This window comes from Phaseolus vulgaris, chromosome 9, assembly GCF_000499845.2.
Source record: "Phaseolus vulgaris cultivar G19833 chromosome 9, P. vulgaris v2.0, whole genome shotgun sequence".
NCBI lineage: Eukaryota > Viridiplantae > Streptophyta > Magnoliopsida > Fabales > Fabaceae > Phaseolus > Phaseolus vulgaris.
The window spans coordinates 8068792-8083398 of record NC_023751.2 but is presented as its reverse complement, the minus strand read 5'-3'; the positions used below and the strand labels follow the sequence as shown (position 1 = coordinate 8083398).

The following is a 14607-nucleotide window of genomic DNA, read 5'->3' as shown; positions in this document are numbered from 1 at the left end:
TCTCACTAGGATTTCTAATCTCACCTAAGAATGATGAAATACAAAGTCTCTCTAGTATCTCACTAGGATTTCTAATCTCACCATTATGGTGTGTATCTATTCTCTCATTTTTCTTTATGTTGCTCTTCTCATTTGCTTGTTTTTCTCTTCCTCAATAGTGTTTCCTTAATACAGAGAATGAGAGGAAAACTTCTTCATAAGGAGATTAATGCTCGTTACATTTTCAGGAGAGAGATACAATTCAATTTTTTTTTGAAATGACCATTATTGAATATATTTAGTGGATCAATAATCAATATTCATTGGTTATGGTGTCCCTTTAAATTAAGGAAGGATCTCCAACAAGAATAAGATTTATAAGTAAATTTGTCTTATTAAATTATTGACAATAAAATAAAGCTTAAAATTAAATTTTAGATGAAAATAAGATAAAGTAAAAGTAAATTCTTTTCATTATCTTGTATCCCTTGTAACTCATATTCTTTCATTTATGATAATATATATTTTATTACTTTTGTACTTTTATATACCACCCTTTTAAAGTTAGTTTGACTATTATAATAGAAATCAAAACACTCTTTTAACATTACAATATAGACAGATTAGAGGTTAATATATCTCCAAAAGTATCCACTCTCATTGACTTATTATTATGCTATCATGAATTTGAAAGTATATTTGAACATTATTTGGCGGCATTTTCACATGTTTCCATCGCGGCGGAGCAAAAGTCAAAAGCGATTATCCCCTGTTTGAAAACAATTACCAAGTTTTTAATTTTAACAGATATATTTCAAACGTGATTAACTTATGCAATTAGGTCACCAACATTATTCCAAAGGGTTTTTCTCTGCTCTTCCATGTCACCATCCCACATTCATACATTTTTTCTTTTCCAGATTTAAAATCTAATATTATATTAAAAAATAAATGTATACATAAAATCTAATTTATTTTCACAAAACTATAAAGTGAAGATTGCCTCACTTATAATTGAGATCTCGGACAACTCTTGAGAATTAATAAAAATTAAAATGACATTTACCTGTTTCTTTAACTTATTTTTAATAATTATTAATACCTTGTTATTTATTTTTGTTTCTGAGTGATAAAAAATATCAAGAGATATTTTTATAACTTGAGGGAGGTTTTGTATGAACAGTAGCATTTGATTTAATTTTTATAAATTTAAAGGCTAATTTTTAAGTTTAAATTAAACATAAAATTTTAAAATTAATTGATATATATATATAAATATATATATATATTTGTGATTTTTAAATTTATTTTTTGAATAGTGTGTTAATGAATATTAAATTCTAGAATCAAAGAGAAGCAGAAAGTCTTAAAATAAAGTCATAGAATTATAAAAAATATTCTGGGGTATTTTTGCAGAATTATGCTTCGTTCAACTTGTGAAGAAAAAAAACTGAAATAATTTAAACCAAACGTCATTATCTAGAAGGGGAAAAAAAACATAATTTAGAAGTTAGTGTATGAATTTGAAAAGTGAGGCCCAAGTAGAGAAGGCAAAGAGAATCATTTAGCGTTTGAAATGATATTGAGACGTGGAAGCTGGTTTTCAACATCTCTCACTCTCAAAAGCTGAAGAAAACTCCACACTCAGTTTCTAAAACTACAAACAAAAGCAACCAACACATTCTCGTCCCACGTTTCAGAGTATTTCTCAATGCTGCGTAAGCACGTCACAGTTTTTCTTCTGTCGCTACTCACTTTGTTTCTTTCACTTCACCCGTTGTTGCTCAAAAATATATAATCGGACTTTTCCATCCAGATGTTTTAATTATCCTTTTTCCGTTCAACGTAAAAGCTACAAAAATTTGTAATTACAAGGTGAAATTTAAGCCTAACTCAACTATATAAAATTGACTCATGAAATGAGATTTGTATTCATTTATATTCAATGAAATATTTTAATCTCTAGTCGATGTGGAATCTTTAACACACTTTTATCACGTCGAGAGTGACAGTTCGTGCTTGGAATAACATATTATGGATGGTCCGATAACGGCCCGATAACAGATGGCCTGATAAGTCCAATAAACACTCGCTAGGATAGACTCGAAATGACTCTGATATCATATTACGAAGTGGACTTTAAACCTAACTCAACCATATGAATCGATTTTATGAAGTTGAGTTAAGTTTAAAGTCCATTAGTAATACTAGTTATCACGTTAATGCCTTGGGAATGTAAAATTCTGCATTGAGAAGTGTAAACTAAATAATCTATTTATATTTCCATGTTAGAGATTTTGATTAAAAATAAAATAAAATTAATAACAAAACTTATTTTACAACTTGATTTTGTAATAATTAGTTAAACTTAAAAGTTGTTTTTTTATATAACATCAGATTTCATATTTGTTGGACCTGATCAAATTGAATTCACTATTAAGTTAAAAACAAGATAGGTACCTAATTTATTACTTATTTATTTATTTTTAATTATTATAATTTAACTTTTAACATGCATTAGTCATCTTTTATTATATGTGTCTTTGTCTTTCATCTAATATTAAATTAATAATATAAGAGTATTGTTATTTATATATAAATTTTTATCTCAAAAAGTGTCCGGATGAATAGAAAAAAAAATTATAGTGAAATGTGTGAAATGATGATTGAAATTATATATAATGATTTTTTTTACAAAGGTTTGTTATTCCTTAAATGAACAAAAAACTAAATATTTTGTGAATATTAAAAAAATAATTTAATAATTGTTGCAATTATTGTGAAACTCAACGTATAAGATTAGTCTCAAAGCTCGCCAATCAATGGCATAAAGTCAGCAAATTATATATTAAGAGTTAGTTAATGGAAATTGTCTCATTTCTAGCTGTTTATCGCGTTTAACGATTGTGTTGTATAATTGTAAAGTTCAACTAAGTATCCAACTTAGAATTTAGGTGGATCCAATGCTTGCTTAAAAACTATAAATAAAATAATAGTAATAATAATAATAATACGAAGAGGATACAATTAAATAATATCGTAGACTAGTGGTTGCAGAACTGTGTCGTGCACAACAGAACAAGTGGATTTTTTTCAACAATCTAAAAATAAAAAAGTTAAAATGTGTCCCACACGCGTGTCACCTCTTCCGTGTATACATAATTAATCAATTATCGCACTTTATAATATATATGCATGCTGAGAAAAAAATTGAGATTATCTCTACGTGTTTTCTTTTCTAAACATATTCATGTAACTTTAAATAGGGATTTAGAGAACATAGTCAAAGAGAAGATTTAGGTGTATACAACAATATTATAAAATGTAAGAATTTATTTGTTTAATTAAATTTAAGCTTTTAATTTTTAAGATACTTTAAGTTTTATAAGTTTTAAAAAACTTTAATATTATTTTAATAAATAAATTTTAGGTTTAACTTAATATTATAAAAAAACGAATATATAATAAAATAAAAATTTCTGTCACTTATATAATGAAATATTTATATATAGTTATCATCATTAATATTAATAAAAAATATTATTTATATAATTTTAAATTTACCATGTTAATCATAAAATTAAAACTAAGTCTTACGCCATAATAGAGAAAGTGTGGAATCTTTCTTATTAATATATTACAAAAAAATTATAAAATAAAAATCAAATTTAGAGACAAAAAATAATCATTTGCTATAAAGACTATTTTATTGACTAAAAAAAATTTGATTTTTAAATTAGTTTCTATTATTATTGTTAAATGATTTTTAAATTGATATCTAATTAGAGGTGTTTGCTAACAACTAAATAATTGATAGTTAAAACTATGATTACTAATTAAATACTCATTTAAAAACTATTTAACAATAATAAAAACTAATTTTTAGATTTTTTTTTAATTTATAAAATGGTCTCTAATTTATTATTATTATAATTAATTATTTTTTTTCTCTAAAATTAGTTTGTATTATATATATATATATATAATAATTGGATACCTAATTTATTTATGGATAGAATATTAAATTGTTTTCTATTTATTTAAAGGAGCTAAGATCAATGTTTTTTTTTTCTGAAGTATGATGAAAGTAACGAACCTAATGAATTATGTGAAGTTTCTTTCTTCTTGAGAAAACTTGGATGAGTCAGAGATGTGACATTCTATAATGAAGGGGAAATGATAACAATGAATGATTTTTATTTTTTGTTGATAGCCTGTTAAATGCAAATATTTGCAATTATGGAGGACTCGTAATTTTTCAGTAACTACTCCTAATAATTCAAGGGATTCTTATTTTACAAAATTCTACCACATCTCAATAATGATCAAATTGTCAATATAAGAAAGACCATGATCATATATATCATTACCCATATCATAACTTTGTGTCATCATAGATAAAAATAAAATATAATATTATTGTTGAAGATCTTATACCAATTTCAAATTATGTTATGTAAATGAAGAAATCTTATAAATTAATTATATAAGATTTAATTAAATTTAAAATTTATTTTTTAGGATGATATCAAAATTTATGAGACTTTTAATTTCCTAATAAATTGCTCAAGGCTCATCCTATCCAAAATGTGAAACACGATACTGTAGACACTTAAGAAAATAAATTATTATTATTGATATTATAATTATTAGTGCTTCATTATCAATTACTATGTTCTAATCTTCTTTTCGAGTTTGTCTTTTTAAAGACTTTTATTTATTGACCTATTTACTTCTGCCAAAAAAATGTATGTTAGCATACTTAATTAAACGTGTCTTTAAACCAATTAATTTTCTTATTCTATGCTCTATCTCCTATTAACTAAAAGTTTATATATCTAAAATCTTAGATAAAAATTAGTTTTTTTTTGTCAAATTCAATAAGTTATTTTACACAGATATGGTAAGGATATTGAAATCTAAGATATCATGCAAATTATTTAAATTTATCGGGTAAAGTTTAGTTGAAACCAAAACAAATAGTTAAAAAAAAATTAACTTATTTCATAATTTGTTACAAAAATATTTCATTTAACAACCAACTTGTATTGACTGAGCTTAAGCTTCTCTTAAGCCTGAATATTATGAAAGCCCAGAATGACAAATGTTAATGGAATTCACCTAAACATTATGGAAGTCATATTATTTCAATTAGAAACAAGCAAAGTCACACCAATATTAAATCACAGAGTCAGAAGTTTCAATGTTAACGGTTCGCATATTAATTTTTGTACATATAAATGTTTAATATATACATCTTCAATTCTAGTAACATTGTCACCAATTTAAACATTAAAGTATTTTTTAAAGTATTTACTACATTTTAAGTTAACTATGGACTTTAAATGAACTTAATCTCAATTAATCAATCACACCTTGTCAACATTAGAAATTACCCGCTTTAATTCTAAATCCACTTTAATTTCATCTAACTCAGAGATATCATTGACATTAATCATAGACAAAATAATTAGTGTTTGAATACTTAGGTTTTGTTTGTCTACCTTTCTCTAAGCATGAGGAGAAAAATAAATGAATAATTTTTTTCGTAAGCTAAACTTATGCATGAGTTAAAAAAATATCTTAAAAAAGACAATTTAATTTGATTTATTTAAAGTAACTTAATAGTTTGCTTCTAAGCAATTTAAAAGGAAAAAGTAATTATGTATTTATAAATAAATAAAAAGTGAAAACCAAGAAGTTCCTATTTGATGCTTGGTGCACGACTTTGCATGCAGAAATCATTTAATTACTAGAAAGCAGTGGAAGAGATAATAGAGAAAAAAGAAAAATAGAAAAAGTAAAAGGAGAATGAAAGAAAAAGAAATGTGTTTGGATTGCATTCACATAGTCCTAAAGCTGCGAATCACTTCGGACTTTAAAGTTGAAAACACCTTTTTTTGCAGTTATGGGTTTTGGCGCCCCATGTGTTCCCTTTTCCACACTCATCTCTCTCTTAAACTTCTCTCTCTCATTCCTCCAAATCCATTCCAATTCTCACTCTCATGGGTTACCTCTCCTGCAATGCCCAATCAGCAATCGCCACCTGCGACCCTCACTTCAAAAAGCACAAACCCCTCGCTGCAAAACCAATCCGCCACTTTCACTACGCCGAAATCGCCGCCGCTACTTCTGGTTTCTCTGCCGAGAGCTTCCTAGGCAGAGGCAGCCACGGCAGAGTGTACAAAGCTACTCTCGACGGCGGAAAGCTCCTTGCCGCCGTCAAAACGACGAAACTGGTCTCTGCCTCGAAGAACCACTCCACTAAATGCACCGGCTGCGGGAACTGCACCAGCCCCACGGAAAACGAGATCGAGATCCTTTCTCAAGTTCCGAGCCCCCGCGTGGTGAACCTCATCGGCTTCAGCACCGACCTAAACGGCAACAAATTAATCGTGGTTGAATACATGCCCAACGGTTCGCTCCACGATCTACTACATTCCGTTAAAAAACCGCCCGGTTGGAACCGGAGGGTCCGGTTCGCGGTTCAGGTTGCGAAAGCGGTTCGCGAATTGCACTCTTCCAACCCTCCCGTTATTCACCGCGACGTTAAGTCTTCCAATGTTTTAATTGACGAGAAATGGAACGCCAGGCTCGGTGACTTTGGCCTTGCCTTAAGGGGACACGTGGAGGACGTTCGCGTCAAGTGCACGCCGCCCGCGGGGACGTTAGGGTACCTCGACCCGTGCTATCTTGCGCCAGAGGATCTCAGCGCCAAGAGCGACGTCTTCAGTTTCGGGATCTTGCTGCTGGAGATCATCAGCGGCCGGAACGCCATCGATGTCAATTACAGTCCTCCCTCGGTGGTGGACTGGGCGGTGCCGCTGATCAAGCTCGGTGACTTCGCCAGAATCTGCGACCGCCGGATCGGCCCGCCGACGGACCCCGCCGTGGTGCGGCAGCTCGCGGTGCAGGCTGCCAGATGCGTGAGGTCGACAGCTGAGAAGCGGCCGTCCATGGCGGAGGTGGTGGAGTGTCTGAATCTAGTAAGAAAGAGGGTTCGTGCGTCGCCGATGTGGCTGTCTTTGCGGCGGCGAGTGGCGCGTATAGAGAGCACGATGCCGGTGGTGGCGTGGGAGGAGTGTGATGATAATAGTATTAATGATTGTGACAGCAGTGAGAAATTTGTGAGAATGGTGAAAGGTGGGAGTGGGAGCAGGAGCAGGAAGAAGGGGAAAGTATCTAGTGTGTGGGGTGTAGGGTATGGGAGTGAGGCCTCCAATAATAATAAAGTCACAAGGTCAAAGTCCATTGGTTCTGGTTCTGGTTTGGTGAGAGGGAGTTGGGTTAAAATGCAGCCACACCAAACCGAGCACGGGTTTGGGAGAAGGAAGGTGAGGTTAAAGAAGTCAAAGTCTATGGGGGTTTTGCAAGGGTCTGCACTTTCACATTACAGTGAGAATAATAACAAAAGGAGTTACAACAATAATAATGATGATGATGTATTAGTAATAGGGTCGGCAATGGCCAATTTGGTTGTTACAGATAAGTTAGAAAAGAAAATGGTGGAAAAAGCGTTAGTGAAATTGCATGATGAGGGTGGGAGTGTGAGGATAGACAATGAAGGAATTATTTGAATTGGATTGGATTGGTGGCAGCACATGTGAGAGTGGAATTGGGTTGGGTTTGCAAAAGAGAGCTGAAAGTAGTGAGATTTTTGATGTTTCACCTGCTGTGCCTGTGCCTGTGAGTATGATTTGATTGGGTTTGAAATGAATCATTTTTGTCTGGAGAAGGGAAGGACCAATCTTTTGCATTGGATGCTTCTGCTCACTCCCTCCATTCTAAGCTACCTCACATAGACCATAGATCATTCAACTGCATTTGTACTCTGATTTTCTGCCATTAATACTACACCTAAATTCTAACTCTTGCTGTCCTTATCTTTTTGTTTTGGACAATGCGGTCTTAATCCTTCAATATATCATCCCTTTTTTTTAGATTTTAATACAATTAATTCTTGCAGGATCAAAGATATGTCAACTTCGCTCTCAAACCTAATTGCTATAACTAGTTTAAGATTGAAGGACTCTTTATCTTTAGGAATGTTCTCTTTTTATGTCTTTGATTTATGGTCGATCTTAAACTTGGACCAACCTTCACTGTATGAGAAACTTACACGCACACAATTTTTTATGAATGAATTCTGAAAAACAGGTACGAGTTAAGACACAACAATTATAGTGAGGAGGGTTTAACTCGGTTGTTGGCAAAATATTAAATAAATGGAAATGTATGAAACCACAAATTCTTAATAATCCAACTACAATCCTAAATATTACCTTACAGAATTTATCCAGAAGGATTGTAAAGTTAAGAATCGATTAATATTATTTATTCGTAAATAAAATTCAATTTTATTCTTAGATGTAATTAAGTTAATTTTTAGTGGAGCATTAAAAACTGACTTTTAAAAGAAAGTTGTAGTGGAGTCTATTTTTAATTTGTATGAAAAAAAATAATTAATCAAAGTTTTCAAATGAGGGGATAGGCGATAATATTTTTGTAAATAAATTTTATGTCCAAAGAAACATCTCTAATAATTATTTTTCATATATTTGTATATATATATATATATATATATATATATATATATATATTGAGCGAGTGATGATCAAATTCTATGTGAATTTCATCGTACGTCCTTTTCGTCTTTATAAATGATTTTTGTATAATGCGGCAATGATGAGATTGAAAACTATTAAAATTCCACTACTATCAGCGATAACGAGTTTTTCTAAATGATATGGTTTCTTAATAAAAAAAACGTAATAATTGTTTCATTTTAAGTGAATTTGAACGTTTATCGAATTCATCGTGTTTATTGATCAAATATTACATCTTTTAGATGGAAATTAATGTCACAAGGCAATGAAGATGGATTACGTATAGTATATTATAATATATAACAAATTAATGTTTTTTTTTAATTTGTATAAAATAAAGTATATCTTTTATATAAATGTTTTTTTATAGTATGAGTTTTTATATAAAAAAATGTTATTTTTTAAAAATACTTTAAAAATTATATTTGAATTACTTTTTCCTTTGAAATTGTCTTTAACATCGAATATAAGCTTCTTGATCAACCTGACTATAAATTTTAACAGTATTGTTACATTAGACTTGACTGGTAGCCGTCATAAAGATTTCTCTTTTTTTGAAGTTTTTTCCATTTTTCAAAGATTGAATTTGAATTTTCAATAAGAAGAATTCATTCTTGAACAATGTGGTTTGGCAAGAGGTAACATAAAACAAAGAAAACAAAAGGAATTTTAAAATCAATTCAAAAATATTTTAGAAGGTACTACACCAAAGAGAATTAATATGCCGGAGTTAGGTTAACTCAATTACTTCAATATATGTTTATTTATAACGGCATTTAAGTTAACTTAATCCATTTTTTAGTTAATTCAAAATTGACTTGGGAATTAAGTGAGTTGATTTATTTAAATATTTTTTTTATCAATTGGTTTTATATATTTATTATAGTATAATTCAAATGAATTGAGTCGATGTACTTTTGCATCTCACTTTGTAGATATATAAAGAACCACCTTAATATAGGAAGCTAAAATTGGAATATAATATTATTTTTTATATGTCAAATGCTAATTTTTTTAAAGACATGCATAATAAGAAGGAAACAAGTTACTTGATCTTATAGGAAATACGATTGATATTATGATTAAAGTCTAATTTCTTCTTAATGTTGTATTTATATAATGAATTATTTTTTAATTTAAGAATGTGTGGTATATATATATATATATATATATATATTAAATTATCATTTTCACATGGTAAGGTAAACAAAAAAAATTTAACAGTTTTTTTTAAAGATTGCCAAATACCCATTTCATACATATCACGTTTCTTTTTTTATTAATTTTTATTCGCACATCACATTAATCTCAGTACTTATTTATTTATTTATTCTCTTATGGAACTCTATCTAAGTATATCTACTCTTTTTAAATTATCAACGATTTTTTTTTCTTAAGATGAGTCAAAACAAATTGAGAAATTAAAATTTCAACTTATTTCACCATAAAAAAACGAGTTAAACGAGTATCTCAAAAAATGTAACCCATTTGTCTCTTCTGTTTTTGATAAGAAATGTTGTTTCCCTGTTCTTGAAACAACGTTAAACCATGCAGATGCTCTTGTCTCGGAAATGTCCTAGATAGGAATTATAGTATTTGTTAAATTCCAATGTAATCCCATTGCAAAAAATAAAAATAAAAAATAGTTTCTACAATTTTACAAGTTTTATTTTTGTTCTTGAGACCAATTTGAGTTATTGTGATTAATTTTCTGTATTTTTCAATATTAAAAATAATCATGGCCCTACAACCAAGTCAGTAAAACTAAGTTGATATCATTTAACTAGTTTTACACCACAGTTAACAATGGTGTCTTTCTTTGTCTAATATTATGTTTAAAATAATTTATATATGCCGTGGACATGAAAATTATTATCGTAGTATATCCAGCTGCATCATGTATATTATATATTTTTTATCAACTGTCTTTATTCTCCCCGAATTATTTAATGCTAAATTTCAATTCCTTAAAAATAAATCATATTTTTTTATTTATTTACGAAATCTATCTAATGTAGTTTTAACATTTTATTATATATATTTTTTTAAAATTATTATAGTTACCTTCTTAAAATGATCTTAACAATCTTTCTAATTTTGTTTTTTAGAAAATTCCACGATATCGTCTTCTAGAAGGTGATAGAGCCTAGAAAGAGTTTATCCGATTGAAATTTTTATTAGAGTAAGGTATTTTTCTTATATTGTATTTATATTTGGTTGCATGAGTTTGGTTTATTGTTTGCATGTGAAATCTAATCGATAATGATGAATCTTGATTAGTTTACCTTCGTAATAATATATTTGATTTTTGAATAAGGTTTCTAAGAAAAAGTTAGGGATTTTCTAATCTCTTTTTCATATGGAATAACACAAGATTTTGAGAAAGTGTTTGAAATATTTTGAAAATTCGTAAGTTAGATTTTGGTGAAGGATTGGATGTATTTAATGATATCGATTTGTGATATACTTGAATTTTTTTGTGTTGATTATTAATTTATGACAATTAAATGTTGTTGAGCTCGAAGGTACATATTGTGGATATTTAAATTAATATTGGCATGGGTATTGTTGTTATTGACCTAAAATGGTTGTGTGGAGAATTGATTATTCAATTAATTGTGCCAGATAAATATGCAAAACTTATTAAACTTTATGACTTTCTATAATTTAATTTTGAAAACTTTCGATAATAAATTTATAAAAAAGAATCATATACTAAGGTTTATTAAAATTCATGGGTAAACATTCAAAGTGGACCTGCGTTAATTATGTGGGTAAGATTTATAAATTTTGGGCTAAGAAGAGGAATAAGTGGGTTTGGGCATATTCTTCTGAACTCCAACAAAGCTCTGTTAAATTCATCACAAAACACAAAAATCAGACCGTTTCTTCCTGCACCTTCGTAGGTTCTTCTGTCACCTCCATACAAAACATGAAAATGTATTTTTATCCTTCTTGTGTCATCTTCATATTTTGGATTATATAATCTGGAAGTTAATCTTGAAATTGGAAATAATTTATGAATTATGTAATCCAAAATATATTTTTAAAAAATGGTATTCTGGATTATATAATCCAAAAGTTTGGATTTGATAGTAACTTATGAATTATGTAATCTAGACATCCATTGAAAAAAAAACTTTCAGATTACATAATCTAGAAACTAATTTTATATTGAAAAAGACTTCGGATTATATAATCCAGAATATTATAAAAGGACATTTTTGGAATACCAAATATTTATGAAGGTGAGAGAAGAATATATGGAGGTGCAGGAAGAAACAGTCCAAAAAACACTCTTCTTCTACCTTAACCATTGCCATTGGATTGATATTGAAGGCTAAGAAGAATACGTTTCAATGCCTTTTACCATTATCACATTCTTACTTACTTTTCTTCTTTATCTTATATTTCTTTTACAATTTCGTAATGAAAATAAAATAACCATTTTTTAAGAATATATTTTTGAGAAAAAAATTATAAATGTTTTTATTAGTAAATTAGTATTAAAACAGCTTTTAAGTGCTATATTAATATAGTTGAAAACAATTTTAAAAAAATCACAACAACAAAATTAGTTAAATTATAAATGAGATAGACAAATCGAGCTCCAATATAACATTTGTTAACAAACCAAACTCAAAACTTTTATTAACTCGATTAAATAAATGAATAAAATTTCCACTGTCAATTCTTTTAAAGTCATGTTCAAGATTGAAGAGTTTGTCTTATCTCAATTTGTTTACCTCCAAAACAACATCATTCATTTTTTTTTTATAATTCTTTTTAGGTAAATAAAACTTATAGAAATGAACAAAGTAAAAGCCTATAAATAAAAGTATGGAAAATGAAGCTGACTCAGACGCTCCTTAACTTCTTTTATCGTCTTGTCAACGTCCATCTCCCATTATTTCTTTTATCATCAAATTCAAAATGAACCATTCTTCGAAATCTTCCATTTTAGGTAAAATCAAAATTTCATCTTATAATAAGTATTGATATTTTTATATAAAAAATTAAAAGTTACAGTCATAAGAAAAATAGCATCAATGCTATTTATATTACCATCTCTAAATTGTTCTTTTTACTTTGAAAACATTGAGGTGGGAGAAAAAAAAATCGTGACAAAAAGAAAATGTAAACGGAAACAGAACCCTAAGCCCAAGAAAATGCTCCTTTTGTCCGTGCCAACTACTGGACCAGTGTTTACTTTTCGTCACCCGCAAAAGCTTTTAGTAATTTAAGCAAATGCATCAAATATCCCCCACAAATAATTTTGGAAGTCATACAGAAACAATTTGAACTTTTAAAAAACTACCAAATTGTTCCCAAGTTTAAAAAATCAGATTGGTTTTAATCTAAGTTAAACACTTCATTGAAAATGAATAAATACTAATGAAATTTACGTTCAATTTAGAATTTGTAATAGAAAGAGAAACCAACACACAGATCAAACACAAACAGAGAGAAGTTGCATGAAGAGAGTAATGAATGAAGAGTAGCATATTTGAGAAAGGCTTTGTAGGTAGTTGACTGAATATAGAGAAAAGTGAATAGAATATTATGGTGTTATGAAGCAAAGGACATTGGAATTGAGGAATTGAAGAAATGAAGAAAAAGTGGCAGTGAGTGAGATTGAAATGAAAGGATAAGGAGTTGAGAGGGCGTGCGTGTGTTCTTTGTTGGGAAAATGGATGGATGTGAAAGGTGGTTTCCAGCCAGCTGACATGAGAGTGACACAAGTACAATTGCCAACACCAAAACACAAACCCATTTTCACTCAAATAATTCATTTTTTTATTACACATATCTAATGATAAAAACACATAATAATAATAATAATAATAATAATAATAATAATAATAATAATAATAATAATACAGAAATGAATCGATTTTATAAGATTGAGTTAGACTTAATCTATCTCTTAATATAAGATCAAAGTCTTTTAGAATTTATCCTAACGAGAGTTGGTTGAATTTATCAAGTCACCTACTATCGGATCATTCATAAATATATATAGTCACACACGAATTGTCAAACGCGAAAAAATAAGTTGGATATCCCACGTCGACTAAAATAAAAACAAATTATAGAATATAAGTAAATAGAAAACTTATCTTATAAATCAATTTTGTAATATTGAATTAGACTTAAAATTTAATTCTTATTAATTCTAACATTTAATTTCTTACCACAAATATTTTATTTCTATATTTTTCTTCTTTGCCTAATAGGTAAAATAAATATAACAGATTAAAAGCTATACAATTTTGTTATGCTAGTGTCTTTCTAACAACAGTTTTGAATGATTAAGAATATTTATGATGGTTGTTATAGTCATGTTATTCATTGTATAACTTACTGCTCATTCATCTCTGGAACAAAATTTCCTTCCAACCAAGTTATCCCATTATGATAAACTTAGTTGGGAATTTAGTTTGAATATGAAATTTGGTGTTCATTTATTTTGAAATGTTTTGTTAAAAAATATATGTTGTGCTCTATAATTGGTTGATACTGTAAAAACCATATTGATAATGTAATGATTTTTTAATAATTAAAAAAATGATGTATTTTACAGCTAAGGAATTTTGAAGTCCGATAGGGAAGTGTCTTTTTCATTTTACAGGCTGTATATAGTATTTTTACTACACTTTTTTATTTGCTCATTGCTTCTAACGGTAAACTGGTTCAGAGAATCTCCTTAGGCTACGTTTGGTTGGACAAATTTTGGAAACAAAGAAGATGAGTGGATGAAAAACTTTCAACTTTTTCTTATCCTTCTATTGTTTAGATGGTTAATGTAGAATTTTTTTTTTATCTAAACCATAGGAAGAAAATCGGGAAAACAACTAATAGTTAATATAAATGTTATAATATATTGCGCCTATTAATTAATTAAAAATTATGAAAAATCTACATATATTTAATCAAGGTAGAATGAACAAATCAAGCTATTGGTTCCTAAGTTAGTCATCGTTATTCAGTTGTAAACAAAATAGTATTAAAAAATAACAAT

General features: G+C 28.7%; 1 protein-coding gene across 1 annotated transcript; it reads left to right on the top strand.

The window, feature by feature from the left end:
- Positions 1 to 5631: 5631 nt before the first annotated feature.
- LOC137821793 (serine/threonine-protein kinase-like protein At1g28390) lies at positions 5632 to 7847 on the top strand. The gene has a single exon (XM_068626547.1). It carries the CDS (start codon positions 5985 to 5987, stop codon positions 7554 to 7556), a length of 1572 nt encoding a protein of 523 aa, XP_068482648.1. The 5' UTR covers positions 5632 to 5984; the 3' UTR covers positions 7557 to 7847.
- The last annotated feature ends 6760 nt before the right edge of the window (positions 7848 to 14607 follow it).

Bases quoted from the DNA above. Each gene is read 5' to 3' on its own strand.
- LOC137821793 (XM_068626547.1), top strand. From the start codon at position 5,985: ATGGGTTACCTCTCCTGCAATGCCCAATCAGCAATCGCCACCTGCGAC.